This window comes from Macroventuria anomochaeta, assembly GCF_010093625.1.
Source record: "Macroventuria anomochaeta strain CBS 525.71 unplaced genomic scaffold BU25scaffold_30, whole genome shotgun sequence".
Lineage (NCBI taxonomy): Eukaryota > Fungi > Ascomycota > Dothideomycetes > Pleosporales > Didymellaceae > Macroventuria > Macroventuria anomochaeta.
Genome location: NW_022985391.1, coordinates 27809 through 46712, shown reverse-complemented (window position 1 = coordinate 46712; position 18904 = coordinate 27809). Strand labels below are relative to the sequence as shown.

At 53.6% G+C, this 18904-nt stretch overlaps 7 protein-coding genes across 7 annotated transcripts; 2 read left to right on the top strand and 5 right to left on the bottom strand.

The window, feature by feature from the left end:
* Positions 1–2335, bottom strand: BU25DRAFT_413384 (putative MFS sugar transporter). Its single transcript, XM_033707027.1, has 6 exons — positions 1634–2335; positions 1311–1586; positions 962–1246; positions 821–907; positions 569–766; positions 1–518 (listed from the first exon to the last, which is right to left on the bottom strand). The coding sequence occupies exons 1-6, from the start codon at positions 1925–1927 to the stop codon at positions 72–74; spliced, it is 1587 nt and encodes a 528-aa protein (XP_033558667.1). The 5' UTR covers positions 1928–2335; the 3' UTR covers positions 1–71.
* Positions 2336–2577: 242 nt separating this feature from the next.
* On the bottom strand, positions 2578–6016 carry BU25DRAFT_413383 (uncharacterized protein). The gene is made up of 2 exons (XM_033707026.1): positions 5372–6016; positions 2578–5317 (listed from the first exon to the last, which is right to left on the bottom strand). Exons 1-2 carry the CDS (start codon positions 5946–5948, stop codon positions 2982–2984), a joined length of 2913 nt encoding a protein of 970 aa, XP_033558666.1. The 5' UTR covers positions 5949–6016; the 3' UTR covers positions 2578–2981.
* A 365-nt stretch (positions 6017–6381) lies between these two features.
* BU25DRAFT_413381 (cytochrome c oxidase assembly protein-like protein cox15) lies at positions 6382–8078 on the top strand. The gene has a single exon (XM_033707025.1). The coding sequence runs from the start codon at positions 6425–6427 to the stop codon at positions 7940–7942; it is 1518 nt and encodes a 505-aa protein (XP_033558665.1). The 5' UTR covers positions 6382–6424; the 3' UTR covers positions 7943–8078.
* A 2858-nt stretch (positions 8079–10936) lies between these two features.
* Positions 10937–12818, top strand: BU25DRAFT_413379 (uncharacterized protein). Its single transcript, XM_033707024.1, has 4 exons — positions 10937–11047; positions 11095–11233; positions 11284–11376; positions 11430–12818. Exons 3-4 carry the CDS (start codon positions 11347–11349, stop codon positions 12594–12596), a joined length of 1197 nt encoding a protein of 398 aa, XP_033558664.1. The 5' UTR covers positions 10937–11047; positions 11095–11233; positions 11284–11346; the 3' UTR covers positions 12597–12818.
* Positions 12819–12946: 128 nt separating this feature from the next.
* On the bottom strand, positions 12947–15147 carry BU25DRAFT_347716 (uncharacterized protein; the record flags this gene model as incomplete). Its single annotated transcript, XM_033703165.1, has 4 exons — positions 12947–13986; positions 14042–14564; positions 14615–15043; positions 15097–15147. 4 exons carry the CDS (start codon positions 15145–15147, stop codon positions 12947–12949), a joined length of 2043 nt encoding a protein of 680 aa, XP_033558663.1.
* Positions 15148–15362: 215 nt separating this feature from the next.
* BU25DRAFT_153203 (uncharacterized protein) lies at positions 15363–16800 on the bottom strand. Its single transcript, XM_033700648.1, has 2 exons — positions 16308–16800; positions 15363–16233 (listed from the first exon to the last, which is right to left on the bottom strand). The coding sequence occupies exons 1-2, from the start codon at positions 16590–16592 to the stop codon at positions 15679–15681; spliced, it is 840 nt and encodes a 279-aa protein (XP_033558662.1). The 5' UTR covers positions 16593–16800; the 3' UTR covers positions 15363–15678.
* A 208-nt stretch (positions 16801–17008) lies between these two features.
* On the bottom strand, positions 17009–18785 carry BU25DRAFT_347917 (amino acid transporter; the record flags this gene model as incomplete). Its single annotated transcript, XM_033703177.1, has 5 exons — positions 17009–17503; positions 17554–17883; positions 17934–18531; positions 18582–18652; positions 18702–18785. The coding sequence occupies 5 exons, from the start codon at positions 18783–18785 to the stop codon at positions 17009–17011; spliced, it is 1578 nt and encodes a 525-aa protein (XP_033558661.1).
* Positions 18786–18904: the final 119 nt, after the last annotated feature.

Genomic DNA, 18904 nt, shown 5'->3' with positions numbered 1-18904 from the left:
TGGTGAAGATCCCCTACTGGGGGTTTTTTAAGTTGGTACTTTGCCTAACCAACTAACAGATATCGAGTTGCTCACAAGCTCCGATGCTCCCTCTTCTCAGTGCCGACCTCCTTACTCTCACTTCGCTTGCTACCCACGCTTCCAGTTTCAAGCACACCAATATCAGGCTGGGTACCCTCAGCATGCTCCCAGCCCTCCTTCGCTATCCTCCTTGACCTTTTCACAACATCGCCTTCGTAGAACAGCCAATCCACTTCTTCGAGCGTAAGATTCGCAGTCTCCGGATAGCAGAAGTACACGAGCGGAACGAACGAGAAGTTCAGACACATGAAGATGAGGTAACCTTTCCAGGCGAGCGAGTTGAGGAGCGTGGGGGTAATCATGACGACAAAGAAGTTCCACAACCAGTTGGCGGAGATACCGACGGCGGTGCCTTTGGCGCGAACATGCAGGGGCAGGATTTCGGGGACATAGACCCAGGGGATGCAGTTCATGCTTGCGCCGAAGGAGAGCATGTACTACTTTTGTCAGCTTGCGCCCGGATACAGATAGGGGTTCTCAGGCTCACAGTGAAGAAAAATGCAACGCTTGCGGAGGCTGTAGCCTTCGCAATCGGATCATCTTGACCTCGCATTTGGAACGACAGAAGGACGGCGATCATCAACATGCTGAATCCGCAGCCGAAAGAGCCCCACATCATGGGTTTGCGACGGCCGGTCTTGTCGAGCGTGAATGTCGGGTACAGTGAGCCGAAGAAGAACATCATCTGCTTGTGTTAGAACAAGACCTATTGCAAACGCTGACTGGATAGTATACTTACATTGATGACACCACCTAACAGAAGGGAGAGGTTGCGGGTAAGACCGACGTTGAGTTGCAAGACGGATGTGATGTAATACACTACCAACTGCTTGGATTAGCACAATCCCAATCGTAAATGATGGCTGAGTAATTCGCTTACATTGATACCACCCATCTGGTTCATGAACTGTGCGCCGTAGGCGAGGAGTACGCGGCGGCCAGTCTGGACCTTATCGTGCTTGAGTAGTTGGGACCACTTGTATTCGCCCGTCTCTTCTTCGATCTTCAAGGCCTCAAGCACCTCGCGGTTCTCCTTGGCGATCCTTTCATCCTCGGGCGTGCCGTCATACACGTCGCACAGGATCTGAAGGGCTTCTTCGTGGCGGCCGTGCTTGTAGAGGTAGCGAGGCGATTCAGGGAGGCCGAAGACAAGAACGATGACAACCTGTTTCGGATTAGCTCTCATACTCAAGATGAACATGAACGGGGTGGGAAAGGGCAAGACGTACGAATGCAAAGATCATCTGGCACGCAATGGGTAAGCGCCATGCGATGGAGCCAGGAACAAACGACATGCCGTAGTCAAACCAGTACGCGATCACAATACCGACTCCAACGAAGAGTGGCTCTGATGCGACGAGGCGACCGCGCTTGTTGGCTTCGCAGAGCTCGGACTGGTACATTGGGACGGTGGAGGTTTCGATACCTGTTCCGATGCCGGTGAGGAAACGCGCTATCATGATGTGTGGGACGGAATACGCGGTTGTTTGGAGGACCGCGCCGACCTGTACAGGTTAGTGTTCCAGTACAAGTCTGTTGCCGGTGTACTGACAATGATCCACACCATGGCGATCCACATAGCCAATTTCCTGCCTGTTGTTTCCGCGTACATGAATGTAAGGATACATCCAGTGAAGCAGCCCAGGTTGTAGATAGAGACAATAATGCCCTCGAGCGCTGGGCTGGGGTGATCGAAGGTGTTCAAGAAATCCGCATTTCCAACGATTCCACTGAATACACCCTGGTCGTAACCAAACAGCACGAATGCCATTTGACATGCAATTGTGATCGCAGCCCGGAGCCTAAAACCCCTTCCATACCAGTTGAAGTATGGTGTTCTGATCATGATGGTGGTGAGCGCGACAAGCAGCGGCAAGCGTGCAAAGAGGTCGAAGAACCGCACGACCGAAAGTCAAGGTGCACGACAGTCAAGTCTTGATGGGTCTCCTTGGGATCAGCTTGCGGTTATATGAAGAGTATGAGCGCATGCAACACCGTTATCCGAGCGCGCGTTCCGACCAAGATTATCCCGTGTTGCCAACCATGAGAGCCCATCCACGTGCATCATTCGGTACAAAGCCGCCGCAAACTGCAGTCCTTACCACTCAGGCCACGCAGGACTAAACCCCGTTGGCGCGATGAAGCCTTACTAGTGCATGCCTAGCTATGGATCCAAGGACTTGGTCGTCGGACATAAACGTCTGGGGATTGTGGAGTGGCTTGCGGGGAAGTACGATGACGTCGCAGGGGTGCGTGGGTGCTCAGGCTTACCCGAAGAAGACAACCCGGTGGCTGGGAGAAGCGCACGTTGAGAATTCGGCACGTTGCCGAAGGCAAAGTCAAAGGTCGGCCTAGTGCCGATCGTGAGATGATAGCGTGATGTCCGCATGTGGTAGTAGTAGGCACCTTGCCTTGCTGTGGAAGTCAGCATGTCGATCGCTTCACAGTTGTGTGTGCCCATGCAGGCTTGAGCCTCGTTGAGTCGTGAGAAGGTAGTAAAGTCTATTCAAACTGTTGCGAAGCCGTCCATCGCCGTATGTATTGGTGCATGCTTTGGGCCTGAGCCCTCACCATCTTTTGTACTCTCACTGAACTCAACCTCCTGTAACTAAATCTTTGCACTACCAGAGGAGCAGTAGCTCCTCTTGTCTTCCATAGTCTCAGACTCACATAGGACGTTGAACCAATCAATCAATGGAATCAATCAATCGGTGCATGCTGTGTGTTTGGGTATACTTGCGAGACACGAAAGACTCTCCCAACGCCGGACATGCAGAACGCTACAAATTGCTGAAATGAGATGCTGAAAATCGTCGTAAGAAGCAACGAATCTAGAACGCCTGGTGGTCATGCAGCCTGAAAGGAAATTGATTTCCATCATGCTGCATGCCGTGTTGCAACTACAAGTTGCCGATGACCACCATGAACCTCAATTTGCCATCACCCTTCTTGACTGGCATCGACCCTGACACAGGCAGTGAGTCGTCTGCGGCGCCGTTGATGATGACCTCGTCAAGCATCAGTGTGCTACTCTTCCAGCCCCAGCTCTGACTGAAATTGAACTTGTCAGGCGCGCTTTCGTAGATGCTAAGCATACGACCGCCCTTCGAGGGACTGTAGATTTTGAAATAAGTCTTGATGGTGGGTCGACCATCCACATACGGCGGCAGAGTCGGCATGCTTAGACGCGTTCTGCGCGCGAGAGGAGTGAGTGACGGGTTCATGTAAGCCGAGTCTAATTCATCTTCTTCGTCTGAATCGTCAGAGTCGTGATGTGAGTGACCCAGAGCTGATGATATGGGTGTTGAGTCGAGGGCTCCAGTGTTTGGCGGCGATGTTGCTAGCGTGTGCATCCCACGACTGGAGAGTCGAGCGATGGGGACGCTCCGACGCCGACCCAGACTGCTGCTAGAGAAGAGAGGGTTTCGAGAACCTGTCGAGACGAGTGTCGATTCTGGGTCGCCTCCACTGCCACTTGTATCATCGTCACCCGTGTTGTCCTGCATGACGACTCGAGTGCTGCGTCGACGCTCCCGTCGTTCACTACGCATAAGCATCTCACGTTCAAGTTGACCAATACGGGAGTCGACTGTAGCGTTATTCTGCTGACTTACGCCGCTGTCTTGGGCGCTCTCATCTACCTCACGCTCTTTAGCACGGTGCAGGTAGACACCAAGCTGAACGTTCTTGGCTGAGCGCACCTTCTGGATGTAGATGTTCCATAGTGAACCAGCGTAGGACACGGTCCTTGAATAGACTCGCTTCTTCTCCTTAAGGAAACGAGGGTTTGGGAACTCGGCTGCGAAGCGGAAAGGAGGAAACTCGCTGAACGCCAGTGACTTGGGCTGACCAGCGTTGCTTCCACCTGCAGAGACAGGTCTCTGTGGGTAGTCGCGGGTGTTGGGGTTGGCCAGGGTGGATGGCGTGGAGGCAAAGTCGGTCGCCCACTGTGCATCTTCTGGCTGAATTGTAGCGGAGAGGCGAGTCGCATGGCGCTGGAATGTGTTCGACGTTGTCACGACAGGGTCTGCGCCATTGCCGAGAACAATGTTGCAGTCTGAGCTGGGAATCCAAAACTTGCGGGGCTTGCCATTGCCATCCCAGCTCTCAGACTCCATCTCAGGTTCCTCATCCAGCTTGCTTGCTTTTTGTTTGCCTTTTGATACGGATGCATCTTCAACCTTCGACAAGTCGTCAGCCGTCTCTGGCTCTTGTGGTGCTTGGCGTAGTCCGAGCTCCAGCGCTGACTCGTCTGCGTTGAGTACCGTCTGGCGGAGAGCAAGCTGCTGCCACAATGCGTTCGAAATGACTCTTTCAGGCATGACTGGCAGACCAAAGGCATCGCGAGCCGTGCGAATGAACTCAAGTTGCTCATATTCCATATGGATGTAGTGTATACCCTCGTCAAGCAGGACCAGAAGGCGCTCAACGTCAGGGTTCGTGTACACCGTGAGCCACTCTGCCTGTGCATCCGAGGCAAATGCTTGCGTTGCTGTTAGAGCATTCTGACGGTAGACACCATCGAAGCGTACTGCCATGAAACGCATAGACTGTGGAGCCTTGGGTATGGGCTTTTGTCCACGCTTCATCAGGCCAGCTTCAACAGCAACCTGTCTGAGACGGCGATCGAGGAGGCGCTTGGCCAGCACCCATCTGTCCCACTCGCTGTCCACGAAGAAGCCATCTGAGCCCACGAGTTCGCGGATGATGTCTCCAGGCATCTCGTCCCAGTTCTTGAGTGCCATCTCCCAGCCGTTCCTGCTAAGCATTGCCTTGGCTGACTCGAGGAGACGCTCTCCAGAGCGGCCATAGTAGTTAACTGTGACCAGTCGTATGAGAGGCGCAAGAGTCTCAGGTGCCATTTGGCGTAAGATGGACTCGATGGCTGAGTCGATGAGGTTCTGCATCTCCAGCCAGCATCCTGTTGCAAAGAGACCGACAGCTTCTGCGTCAATCTCTTTGGAGATATCTACGCCGTAAATCTTGCGGATAGCCAGCTCGAATGCTGCTTGTGTGATGCTATGGTCGATCTCTTCCGGATGTAGCGTCACCTCTTTGGATTGACTCTCGACCCAAGGTTCAGAGAGGGCGGTGGCGAAGAACGGAGCTCGATCGAGTAGCAGGCGGTGCAGGTTGTATCGTTTGCCGAACGCAATGATGCAAATGTCTGAGTGTCGCCCTTCCAGCAGACCGCGAGTGTAGAGGTGGTCAGGTAGGGGGACCGCGTCGTTTGACGCTATGCAGTGTTAGTGTACGACACTTGGACAGCACTGTACGCAGGCAGACAGACCTCGTAGATATAACGGACCGGTAGCTTGGTTGTATGAGGGCGCTCGACTGTTCGACATGCTGGGGCCATCGGCGAAGAGTCGACTGAGCGTAGAGACGGCAGCGTATTCGTTCCCCATAAGATCGATAGTGGTCCGCTTCTTGCCGGGTGTGTCGAGGGCTGTAGTCGGATCATCGCCGCTCTTTTGGACGCTCGGTATCTGCGTCTGGAGTTGCACAATCGGCGTGTGGTCGTCGGCCAGTTTGAGCCTTGATGTGCGCTTCGTCATGTTGGCAGCAGCTGCGAGTGAAGACAGCGTACGAGAGGGACCTGCGGGACTCGGGCTGCCCTCATGTGCCCGGGGATACCCGGGTCCAGCGTCGGAGGAGGCTGTGGGAGACATGGCAGGTACGCCTGGCGAGAAAAGGCTCACGTGCGGTGGGCGTGCGATAGCAGCATTACCGGCTGCCTGTCCTGCAGAGAGCGGCCATGTCTCGTCACCATTATGCCCGCCCTGCTCGCTGACCTGGCGCAGGCGACGCTCATGATCGTCGTCATCGGCCTCATGCCCCGCAGAGGTATCGTCGGTGAAGTGCATGCTGGAGATGTCACTTGGAACACGAACTGGTGGAGGGCCGAGTGGGGTTATCTATGGCAAAAGCTTCCGTGGCGGCGATGACGGAGGCATGCATAAACACACGCGCACACTCATGAGGCAGACAGTACCCCTCACTATGTACAGAAGAGAGAGGCGAGCGAGAAGCAGGACTCTTACTGCAGCACAAGCACGTCACGCAGCCAGTCCAGCTGGTACAGAGCCCTCTTAGATAGTGATCTTCATCGAGTCCTCGTGCTCGAGCGTCGCTTCTTTCCGCCGCCTGTCAAGGTCGCGCCTGCCACGCCATGTGGGGCTCATAGTGGGGGCAGGCGCGATGCAGGGTCCTCGCAGCGCTCCTTCCTCCCTGCGACCATAGCGCCGAGGCCATCGAACCACCGGCGATAGAAATGTCATAGATTCCAATATTCGACATCGAACGGCCGCTGAGCCATTGCTCTTCGCCTACACCTGCCGCCATGGCATCCATATTCCAGGCGTGGCCGCAGTTGCGGACGGCTGCCCCGCGACTCTCGAAACGACTCTTCATCGCCAAGCCGTGCATCAACTCGCCTATTCGTCCCGCCGTGCCCGTCTCGCGATGCGCTGCACCCCGGCCTTCCGTCTTGCAGACAGTGCGCTGGAAGTCGACACAGCCGCTGCGGAATAGCGCAACAAGTGAAGCAGCAGGGAGGGCTGCGATTGTGGAGGCTGCAGCGACGAGTGAGACCAAGAGCGAGGCCAAAGCGAGCAGCTTTCCCAAGACAACACCGAAGAGCGTGGCATACTGGCTACTGGGAAGCGCAGCAAGCGTCTTTGGCATTGTCATCTTTGGAGGCCTTACGCGACTCACAGAGTCTGGATTGAGTATTACCGAATGGAAGCCTGTCACTGGTTCACTGTGGCCCGGAAGCCCGGAAGCTTGGGAAGAGGAGTACACCAAGTACAAGTCGTCGCCTGAGTTTGCCATGCTCAACTCCAGCATGACCCTGTCCGAGTTCAAGCAGATCTACTTCATGGAATGGGCCCACCGCCTATGGGGTCGTGTCATTGGTGTTACCTTCCTCCTACCCACCGTTTACTTCATCGCCCGCAAACGAGTCAACCCCTCGATGGCTTTCAAGCTCGTTGGTATCTGTGGTATGATCGGCTTCCAAGGCGTCATCGGCTGGTGGATGGTCAAGAGTGGTCTCAAGGATGACCTGTTCGAGCCTGGTAGCCACCCTCGTGTCAGTCAGTACCGCCTGACTGCCCATCTTGGCGCTGCGTTCCTCGTCTACTGCTCCATGGTCCTCACCGGTCTCAACGTTCTCAAGGAGCATCGTATGCTTGCCAACCCCACGGCAGCTGCTGAGTCTATCAAGGCTCTGCAGTCGCCCGTACTTAAAGTCTTCCGCCGCTCTGTCGTTGGTCTCGCCCTCCTCGTCTTCGTCACAGCCATGTCTGGTGCTCTCGTCGCTGGTCTCGATGCTGGTCTGATCTACAACGAGTTTCCCTGGATGGGTCTCGGCCTCACACCGCCTAGGAAGGAGCTCTTCGACCCATGGTACAGTCACGCCCCTGACCAGTCTGACCTCTACTGGCGCAATGCTCTCGAGAACCCTTCGCTCGTGCAGCTTGATCACCGTATCCTGGCTACTACTACTTTCACGGCCATCATGGCACTCATGGCATACACCCGCTTGTCCAAGGGTGTCCGCAGCACCATCCCCAAAGATGCTAAGAAGGGTGTGCTTGGCATGGTGCATCTCGTAACTCTGCAGGTCACTCTCGGCATCAGCACGCTCATCTACATGGTTCCTACATGGCTGGCGTCTGCCCACCAGGCTGGTGCTTTGGCACTGCTTACTGGCGCCGTTGTCCTGTACAGCAGGATTTCGATGCCCCGCCGCGCCATCCTGAACCAGGTCATGAGGCAGGGCGTTCCGAAGACCCATGCTGTGCCGCACATTAACGCTCGTTTGGAAGCTGCAAAGACGGCTGAGAAGAGTTTGTAAGAATATCCATGTCACGATCTCCTATCATATACTGTACTTTTATGTACCTAGCATTGGGCGGCGAACAAGAACCTCATTGTACGTATACCATCTGCAGCTTATCAGAGCCGCAACTATAGAATTGCATCTATTTCCTCTCCATGATTGCTTGAGTTCTTGAGATCCTTGCGTCGTCATCTTTGCTAAACAAAGGTTTGGCACATAGGTATCGGTAAGCTGGTGCGCTAACGATTTGCGTGTTGGGGACGCGGCTTCCGCAAGCGCGCGACTAGTCTTCTACATCAAACATAACGTATGTCACCGATCAAATTGCCCTTTGCCACAGAGCCTTGCGTCGTCAACAGATCGAAATATACTTTGAAATGATCCTAAGCAGACGCCGCTGGGAGTTCTAGCCGGCCATCATCTCTCCTTGCGCTGGTTGGGCGCGAATGAACTCAACGCAGCGGGTTGCTAATTTCCAAATCCACGATGACTCTTCCAAATATTGTTGATGAGATGCTCGTGCTTCTGTTGAGGTTGCTGGACTCCGCGAATCACGCTGCAGATTGCGTGCGGAGCTGCCGCAGGTCATGCAGTGCACTCAGCCTCCTCAGTTGGAACCTTAATTGAACCTGCTCAACATCTCGAAGACACGACGCTCAGCCTCGCTCTTTCGTTGCTCTCCGTTCTAACCACTTCTTCCAGCCAGCATGGATACTGCAAAACCTAGTATAGACGATGCGACGGCTTCGACTTCGACATGGCCAGCTTGCAGTTTGACACAGCCGGCCTGGTCTTAATGCTCAAGGGTCTGATCGATCCTAGTCTCCCGATAAAAGTATAGTTTCAACGGTACCTGAGGGCATGTCTGCGGTTCTACGCGCTCCATATCCACGGCGCAACGAGTAGGAAGAACCCAGGGCCAGGACCAGGTCCGACAGTTCCGCGGTCCTGGCATCGTACCTCGCGGATCTTAGCGCCAGAAAGGAATCGATCAGTGGAGTATCACAGACGCAGACAGACTTTGCTAAGGTCCAGGTTGAGATGAGTGCTGGCCTCTCGGCAGCTTGGTGCGAGAATCCAAGGCTTTACTACATCTAACATGGACTCCGATGTTCCGCAACCATATCCGACAGATTCCTCAAAGCAGGCCTTGTGGCTCCCTCTTTCCTAAACGGGACGTCAATCGGTTGCTAGACACTTGATTACAAGCTTAGAAGGGAATCAACAGCCATGCGTCGAGTAAATCATAACCACTGTGAGGAGCTGGTCGCTTCTGGTACCGACAGAGACTCGTTCACGCTGTTCAGCTCTCCGGTTGCCGATATGGACTTGTCCAAACATCTCGCCCTGGATCTAAGCACAATAAGAAGGGAGACCTTTTGTGGAGCAGTTGGATATGTTATTCCAGCGCTCCTCTACTAGAGAATTCTTGTCTCGCTGGAAGTCAATGTCTACCCCACGAGAGTTGCACACATGGATTGCAAAGTGCTGTTGGCGGACGATCAGCTACACTCCCCCTGCTGACCGCAAAGATTTGTACCCCCAACATGCTCTTGGCCTCAATCCATACCTTGCATACACGTTCTTCAATCTAGATCTCGATATCGTAGACCAATGTGGAAACGACGTCGAAATTACCCGCTTCTCAGCAGCAGTCCGAGATCGTATTGACTATCTGCGGAGAGAACGGAGTCGTGTGCAAAAACGGCTGTTACTACGGAAATATGTGGTGTCTCACCAAGATCTCGTTAAATCGGTGCGAATCTGCCGCCTTGGAGTGACCTGGGTACATATCGATACCCTCACGACGCATCTGAAGAACGCCGTCAGCCCGTACAGCACAAAGTGCAGTACACGATTGCAGCGTTCAGCTTGGAGAAACAGCTAGAATATGGCGAGCTCTTCTTGGCTATCAGACTCGATCCCTAGGAGCATGACACGCAGGCTGGGGCTTCTCAAAGTTAGAGGCATCATGAGCAGAGAACAAGTAACGTGGAGTCTCGGTGTGAACTTGCTTATCAGCATTAGCAGCTGAACTTCGCAGACGTCTGGTTGCATGACAGCTTGATATCTAGCTTTGCATTCGTCTGCGGAGGCTTTTCGATGAGGTGTGGTAGGAAGTGCATGAAGTAATCAGTTTCGTGTTGGCCTCGGATGCGATCCGTAGTTCAGCTCCCGAGATCGAGACGCCACCAACGAATGCCAACCAAGTTTCGAAAGATTTCCCTAGTCATGTTCCATGGTTGACTTGACAGCTGTAGCGCCGGAACATGCAGGTACCTGGCCCCTAAGGTGGCTTCAACCTCCCAATGGTAACAGCAAGGAACCAGCCGCTGTTGCTCAGTTTGCTTTGATATGATGAGTGTAGAGGTGTTGCGCCTTGAATAAATTAGCACACCCAAGTCAAGCTTGGGTGTCAAAATCATAACCTCACACTTGGTGCTATGTCGCTCGTTCTCGTACCGCAGGCCTGGTTAGCGGACAGCAGGATCCCAAGCATTTCGTGCATCTCGTGACGATACGGCAACACGATCTTGCCAATCGTCACGGTAACTTGAAAGCTGAAGTTTCCTCCGCGGCTTCCAACTGCCTTCCCTCGCCACCCAGGCCAAAACGAGTAAACTTCCTCACACAAGAATCGTGGAGTAGCATGCAACTGTAACGTTTTGGTACGTTGATCTGCACGAGTTGGTGTGCTGGTGGGCAAACAAAACAATGTGTTTTGGGTGATGACATCACACAGATGCTAGCGCGAAGTGAACCCTGAAAGATCGACGCCTCCCCCGTCGGACTCAAGCTCGCGATGGCTGATAACCTTGCTGGGAATCTCTTGAAACGTGTTGGTCGAGACTGGCGTCACAGCCTTTGAAAATTTATATATACTGACCTACGCTTCCCTGCCAACGAGCCCCGCAACTGCCTCAACATAGCTAGCTACCCCTAGCTCTGAATACACCGCACTTCACCCCTCCTCCACGCGCCAGATCACGACATACCTTACCGCTTTGCCAGGAAGCAACATAAACCGACAACATGAGCGCCCCGCAATCTGCCACCAGCGAGCTGCCTACGCGCTCGTTCACCAACGCATCGGACGCTGAGGCTGTCCCCGGAGAGGACACCTCAGAGGTCAGGAGAGCCAGCTTGTAAAACTGGCGACACTGCTGACCTGGGCTACAGGTCACAAGGCTCTTTGCTGAGCGCCTGCAGGCGTGGAAGCATGCCACCTCATACCTCGAAGACTACGTCACAGCGACCGAGAAGACGCACCATGCACACGGAAAGGAGTACGAGAGGATCCTGAAGGTACGCAACAATGAGGAAGTAGTCAGGACGTCATGCTGACTCTGCGACAGACTGTCAAGGACCCCTTGAAGCAAGGACACCACTTTGACCAGTCGCTGGGCGGAATCGCAGGCATGTTTGAGAACATCAGGTCCAACACACAGGTGAGAAAGAGCCCACGCATGGCACTTCGCGCATATCCTAACAGCGACTGCAGGGAATGTCCAACCAGCACTATGAGACGGAGAAGCAGCTCAAGGCTGTCATCCTGCCCATCTTCGACCGCCTCCACACCGAGATCAAGAACAAGAGCAAGGAGCTCACAAAGGGTGCTGGAAAGGGAAGCAAGCAGGTTGACAAGGCGCGCGCCAGCACACAGAAGCACATTGAGCTGCTCGGACAGCACACAGCCACGTTCGAGTCGCACGGCGGCAAGATGACCGCGACAGACGACCCATACATCCTGCAGCGTGGTGTCATGCACCGCCTGAACAAGCAGGTCCAGGAGGAGAACAACAACCGACAGGACCTTATCAGTGTGCAGAACTCGTTCGCTCAGTTCGAGGCACACATCATCCAGACTATCCAGCATGGCTTGGGCCAGTTCATGCAAGTCGTCAACACCCAGGCTGAGCAGACCAAGAACGCGTACGGAGACATCGTCGGAACCGCACAGCGCATTCCATTGGACTTTGAATGGAACGGCTTCATTCAGCGCAACAACCAGGTCCTCATCGACCCCTCGTCTTCAGCCCGCACAGTGCAGAGCATCAACTTCCCTAACCAGAACCATCGCTCTACCCAGCCATTGATCTCCGGCTCTCTCGAGAAGAAAGGCAAGATCATGCGCTCCTACGACACCAACTACTACGTCGTCACCCCCTCCAAGTTCTTGCACGAGTTCAAGACCGACGACGACTTCGCCAAGGACCCCGTGCCCGAGCTCTCCCTCTACCTACCCGACTGTGTTGTCGGCGCTGTCAGCGGCCAGAAGTTCAACGTTAAGGGCAAGGACGTGTCCAAGGGCAAGCTCGGCAACACATTCTCCATGAACCACGAAGTCGCGTTCAAGGCACACACCCCTCAGGCTGCGCAGCAGTGGTGGGAGGTAATCAGCCAGGCTGCAGGTCAGGTCACCACTGAGGTGCCCGCCACTAGCCCTACTAGCCCCGTTGCTGGCCACAACAGCCTGAACGAGGGTGCGCACGCCCCGATTGCCGATCAAAAAACTCCTGCGCCCCTCCAGACCCAGGACCTTCAGCAGACACCTACACGTGGTACGACTGGAAGCGTGCCAGGAAGCGCTGCTCCTGCTAGCGCTGGACCTCACAGCGCTGGCGTTGCCCCTACCAGCGGCATCCCTGGTGAGCCTGGCAAGTACTAGGTACAGACACATGATTGATTAGATGAATGTCGCTGGAGAGATGGGAAGCCCGTTGCACAGCGTAGTGTTTGAAGTTGTATAGCCCCATACCCTAATAATGAAGATACCACGAGTCAGTACGCAAATCGACACATAGTATACCATTTCACAACTTTTGTCTTCCAGTGTCTCCCGCTGTGCCCTTACCTAAATCGATTAAAGGCAAAAATTCCATCCAATGTCGACTCCGCTTATTCTCACCTCCGAAATTTGACAGTGAGTACAACTATATACACAAGATTTCGAATAATCAATTCCCATCGTTCGGTCTACAGAACTGACCATCAGCACAGTGAATCACCAAAGCTCGGCTATGCTCCCGAGGTCTGACAGCAAGCCTCCCCACCATCCCCCTTCCCATCAAACAACACACTCTTGTTCACTTCTTGCGTACTCGGAGCCACATCCAGTCCCGGATTCTCCCCAAAAAAGTTCACCGGCTTCAGTCCAATCACCATCTTCTCACACGGCATCACCGGCCAATCCTCGATCCGCGGATTATGCGTCGACCCAAACGTATGCCAGACTACCACATCCTCATTCCTGATCCTCGCTTCCTTCTCATCGCCCGCCCTCTTCTCGATCGCACTTGCGATGCCTTCACCGCCCATGGACTGCATCGTGTATCTACCGGACGGAAACATCTCATCTTCGCGGTACTTGGTTACCCAGACAGCGTGCTGCCCGTATTCAGAGCGCTTAGCGTGAAAGGAAGAAGGGTGGGCGAGCAGCATCTGGCTGTATGACGGGAGGAGTTTGAAGGCTACGGGTGTCTGTGTCATCGGGTTTATATTTGCTTCGTTGACGATCTTGAAGACGCGGTTCTTGGTAACGTCGAGATCGAAACCGCCTTCGCGCTCAATGTAGCTTGTGCGTGTTTCGTAGCCGACGCCGAAGGGGTTGTGCACGTTTGCGTCGTCAATGCGCATCGCGTGTGATTCTTCAATCGCGATGGAGTTTCTGTGGCCGTCGATGGCGGGGTCGATGCGCAGGCAGAATAGGTGCTGATGGTAGGGTGCAAGCACACCCGGTGCGACAATGGTGCCGAAGGGTGGTTTGGGCTCATCGAGGGCAATGGGGACGGTTGAGAGAATACCGGTGGCACGCACTTCGTAGTTGATAGAGGCATCTTGCCCGAAGTGGAAGGCGAAGATGTATTCGTAGTTGCTGACGGTGATGATGGTTTGTAGGACGAGGATGCGCGAGCGGGTCACTACTGCATGCCCGGTGCGGAAGTTGGTGTGCTTCCAGAGGATGCCGTCGTCTTGCTCGTGAAGGCAGATCACATTGGGCAGCCTGAGAGGAAGACCGGAGGAGGTGTTGTGCCATCCATCGAAGTACTTGATCGTACCTGACATCGTATTATCAGCATCAACTCGAGCTCTAATTGCCATCTCTTGCCTTACCGAGACAATCACATCCCAGCTGCAGGTTGTTTGCGTTGATGCCGGCACCATCGTTGCCCAAGTCGAACGCACCCTTCCTCGGATATGGAGCTCGAGGGTCGCCATACGGCACAAACATCTCAGCCAGCGACAAGCGGTAAAACAAGCTTCGACCATCATACCGAATGTCATGCAAAGTAAGGCCCTCACGATAGTTGAACCCCACTCTAAACGTCCACTTCTCCCAAGTCACCTTCTGTCCATCAACCCGAAATGATGGACCCTCAGGCTGGACAACCTGATACGGCTTTGTCGTGGTGCGAGGACTGGGTCGTAGATTGGGATGAAACTCGCTTGCCTCGGTTGGATGGATCTTACTGCGATCGAATGGACCGGGTTCGTTGTGGATCTGCTGATTGGCCGAAGACGGCAGGCGGTACACTTTGGTGACTTCAAGGTCTTCTGAGACTTCCGCGCAGAGGTCGAGGGGGTAGGCGTAGTAGTTCGCATCCGGATGATCCGTGAGGCGAAGGTAGAACCAACACTACACTATCAGTCAGCATCGTCCTTATTCTGCTCAAGTTTGAACTGTACCATGGTGATGCGACGCGACATGTCATTCGAACCGTCTGTAGCGTATGCCCATGGTTCAATGATGACAGAGGCGCCAGGTGGTAGATCGAGTGTCTTGATTTCGTCCTGCACTTTGGAGTTGGCTATGCATGCTTCTTCGACCTCTTTCATGTACGAAGAGTCGATGTACGAATGCTTGCCCTCGAGGTGTTGCTGCTTGATAATTGAATTGTTGTTAAGGTCAACAATAAGCTCCAGCAAATCAATCGTCTCCACGCTGTCCTTGACGAGTATCTCCACACGAGCACAACGATCGAAGGCTGGTGGTACGTCTCCTCCATGCTCCGCTTCGAGGTATTTGACTAGCTCGGCCTTTGGTGGTTCTCTTAGTGTGATGACCCTGAAGTTCAACTCCCAATCGTCAAACAATGGTCGGACTCTCTCTGTAGCCTAGCGCATTGTCAGCTTTCGGATTCCGATATGCCAGTCCTGTGATGCCAGACCCTTGATATTTCCTCCGGTGTCAATGGATCGAGCGGGTGGTCGGAAGACATTGTGATAAGGAGACCTTCAGTTAGGCGAATCCGATGATTACAGCTACTTCAGGCAAACTGAGTATGTTGGACCAACAAGAAATCAAAGGACTTCCTCTGTTTTATACCAGTTTGAGGAGTCTTGGTAGTCTTCGATAGGACGTACATCTTGATTGGCTAATGAGCTTAGCGTGCCATTCGTCGCCTGCGCCTACCTTTGGAGGTTCGCCTGTCGGTCATCATCACCTCCAAAGGAAAGGTAACAAGTATTTCCACAACACCACACCTCCAAAGGTAACCCGGAGAGGAGTTTTCATCGCTGCATTTGTCGATCGCAATGTACTGTTGGTCATGACGCAGGTTACGTAATGAACTCTTGTGCCTACAATGTGGTCGAAGCGAAGGCTTGCGGGGGTCTTACGAGAGACTGAGAAAAAGACTGAGCGAGACTTGTCGTAATTGGATCGGGATGGTGTAAAGCGGCAACCCCTTATAGGTTTATGAACAGGCTTCTGGCTTGCAGCCCTCTGTCGGAGCTTCACCACCAACGTCTCATCTCTCGTTCGAAGCCGACAGCTCCTGGACATCAGCCTGCCTTCCGCATATCTCACTGATCGGCTTCTTGGCCATCGTATGCTCCATCTCGACCACAGGCGTGTCTTCCGCTTGATGAAGAGCAGACGCACCATGTGAGGCCGGAGGACCAGACGGCGCTCCATCTTCACTCTTCGCTCGAAGCTTCTTCCTCCACTGCAAGGCCCTCGCGATGAACATCCCAAGTCCAATCAGTGCCAGGGCTCCCACAACTGCGCCCACACCAGTTCCAACTTTAGCTCCTGTCGAGAGCCCAGTGTCCGATTTTGCATTATTCGTCGCCACGGCGATCACCGAGTTTATGGTTGGTGTCGTGGACGAAGTGCTCACCACGATCGAAGTCAATGTCGATGATGTCGTAGAGACAGCCGCCGCGAATTTCTTCGCAATCGTGTATCTCGGTTCTGTACTGTTATGACCGCAGCAAGAATCGCTTTCACCACAGCACCATACCGTTGAATTCTCCGTCCCATCACAGGGAGTTACAATCTGATCAGTGGCTTTCTGCGCAGCCTACGAAAATGTTAGCTTCGAGCGTTCGAACTCTCGTAGCGAATGCGTGATCGCTCAAGGCGGCGGTCGCTCACGTTGTATGTACACAAGTCCTGACACGCGCTGGTTTCCCAGTCACGACTTGTGCATGTTTCTCTCCAGATATACCCAGTGTTTGCGCGGCATAAACCGTTGTCCAGACACACATCCCTGATTGAGGAGCAGCATACCGTCGACAGGCCTGAACCCCTGCAAGGCTTGTAATCATCGAGACTGGGATTTTCGGTTCCATTGGGCCAGAAACAACCAGACTGTGCAGCAACCATCTTCAATAGGGCGAAAAAGATGGTGAAGAGCAAGGATGAGTACGAGAGTGCCATTGCTAGTCGCAGAGGAGGGATTGCGAAGAATGAGCACAGCCGGAGAGCAAACGAGAGTTTTGTGCTTCGGCCCTGTTGAGCACTGCCCCGGGATTTTACTCGGGTCCCCCAATGCTCTGCTAGAATGTTGGGGCTGAAACCATGGCTCCAATCGTAGAGGATGGTGATTGGTCCTGAGTCCTATCAGGCGCCGTTACTGTAACGTTCCCTGTACCACCCCATAAAACCCGCTGTTGAACTTCATCCTGACCTCTGGATAGACGACGGTGACGGAACTTGTCTTGAGGCGCTGGTGTCCTACAGCGGTGTACAAGGCACCATTTGGCGTTGACAAGATCAATGGTTGATTTTTGATTACACAGCCTACTCCAACACTCTACTCACTCTTCCACCTCATCTAAAACCTCTCCGATCTCTTAAGGACTAATCTCAACAACAGGACCACGGTACGACTTCCTGGCCCAGGCAAGATAGTATACAGCGCTCAACAGCGCAATACTACCCGTCACCAGGATCGACCAATTCATATTCGCAGCCGTAACATCCTTAAAACTAGGCCAAAAGCTGAAGAAGAACACAAACGCAAGATACACGCAAGCAAAAGCGTTGTTTACAATTCCTAGCGTACCAGGTACCCTCCAGGGTCCCCAGATTGCGCGCACCATGCCGTCGTCGGTGACAGAAGGTGTTCCGTTGTCGAAAGCTGCGCTGCTAGGGAGGATAGCGCCGGTGCAGCGCCTGTACAGAAGCAGACAGGAGGTGAGAAGGTAGGATGAGAAGAGGCCGGCGATGGAGACGGAGATGACACCGTTGAATGCGGTTGTTGATCCGATGTTAATGAGTGCCAGGAGAGAAGCGATCACACTGGTCACAGCTACGGCGGTCACTGGAATCGAGGTTCGCTCGCTGATCTGGATATCGTTGTCAGTGCAGCTCCGACTCTGTAAGTCAAGATCCTTACCTTGCTCAGGTGGCGCCACCCAGGAAGACCTTTGTCTCTTGCAAAGGCCCAGCAGATGCGCGAAGTCGAAGCTGAGAATCCGACGTTGGCACTGATTGTGAGGACCATGACGATAGATGCCAGAACGGCAGCACCAGATCGCGACTGAACTGCTTGGTGGAATATTGCCATGAATGGGAACGCGGGGTTCTCCGCGAGAACGGCGTCCATATCACCCAGGCGCAACAACACGGTAAGGACCATCACGAAACCCAGCGATCCGTTGATGGCAATGCCTGTCATGATCGACCTTGGCACGACTACTTGTGCGTTGTGGATTTCCTCAGATAGCTAGCAGGTGTTAACAACTAATCTTAGACGATGGAGATCCGGGCACTCACATGAATTGGGCCATCGCCACCAACGAAAGCGAACACACTGCCCATCATTCCAATGCAGAAGGACAGACCCTGGGAGTCCCAACCGCCCATGTTGACGAAAGTGGTGAAGATCTCCTTGGCGTCACCCTTGGGGCCGAGAACCAGGAGAGGAATGAGAATGGCGAAAAAACCGAGGATGTGCAAGACCAGCAAAGCTCCTTCGAACTTAGGCAGAAGCCAACCAGCTGCTACATTGATGAAGACGCAGAACAGGATGACTGCCCAGTATAGTAATGTGACGTGCCAGTTCTGAGGAATGTAGGTGTCTGGTTGACAAAGAATCAGGAGACCTTGGATCAGCCCACCCGTGAGGAAGCAACCGGAACCGAGAGATGCCAGCCATCCGCAGAGTGTGAGCCATCCAGATATGTAACTGAGAAGCTTGGATAAGCGCCGAGGTGCAAGCATCGACACCCAGTGGTATTGGCCACCAGATGTAGGTGCGATTGAGACCAGTTCAGAAAGGACCATGAATACCGATACAGTACCGAGCCAGACGACTAGGTAGCCATAGATGACACCAGCAGGGCCTCCATTCTGGAAGCCTACGAGGAACAATCTGTTCAATGTCAACTAACGTCGAGATGGATTGTGAATCTGGACTCTTACACTAACGAACCTTCCCAAGTGATCAAGACAGTGCAACTGAAGCCTAAGATGGAGAGAAAACCAAATCGTCTCTAATGAGAGTTGGTCAGTCAGGTGAGTTACGTGTCTCTGAAATCTCACCTTCAACACTGCCTTCTTCCCCAGTCTTGCGAGCGCGAGTTCATCCTTTTGATCAGTGGTAGAGAAGCTCGGAGAGACAGTCATCTCGATATCGTTGCCCTTCACAGAGGGAGTGGACGCCATTGTACGACCGAAGCAGCGGGGTCGCTGAATGCACAATGACTGTAAAGTTATGTACAGAAGAAAAACCAAATGAAAGCGCA

Bases quoted from the DNA above. Each gene is read 5' to 3' on its own strand.
- BU25DRAFT_413384 (XM_033707027.1), bottom strand. From the start codon at position 1,927: ATGATCAGAACACCATACTTCAACTGGTATGGAAGGGGTTTTAGGCTC. The intron at 1,587-1,633 runs GTCAGTACACCG...TAACCTGTACAG, and splicing joins TCGCCATGGTGTGGATCATT to GTCGGCGCGGTCCTCCAAAC. The intron at 519-568 runs GTGAGCCTGAGA...TGACAAAAGTAG, and splicing joins GCGTTGCATTTTTCTTCACT to TACATGCTCTCCTTCGGCGC.
- BU25DRAFT_413383 (XM_033707026.1), bottom strand. From the start codon at position 5,948: ATGCACTTCACCGACGATACCTCTGCGGGGCATGAGGCCGATGACGAC. The intron at 5,318-5,371 runs GTCTGTCTGCCT...AACACTGCATAG, and splicing joins CGGTCCGTTATATCTACGAG to CGTCAAACGACGCGGTCCCC.
- BU25DRAFT_413381 (XM_033707025.1), top strand. From the start codon at position 6,425: ATGGCATCCATATTCCAGGCGTGGCCGCAGTTGCGGACGGCTGCCCCG.
- BU25DRAFT_413379 (XM_033707024.1), top strand. From the start codon at position 11,347: ATGTTTGAGAACATCAGGTCCAACACACAG. The intron at 11,377-11,429 runs GTGAGAAAGAGC...CAGCGACTGCAG, and splicing joins ACATCAGGTCCAACACACAG to GGAATGTCCAACCAGCACTA.
- BU25DRAFT_153203 (XM_033700648.1), bottom strand. From the start codon at position 16,592: ATGGCACTCTCGTACTCATCCTTGCTCTTCACCATCTTTTTCGCCCTA. The intron at 16,234-16,307 runs GTGAGCGACCGC...ACATTTTCGTAG, and splicing joins AGGACTTGTGTACATACAAC to GCTGCGCAGAAAGCCACTGA.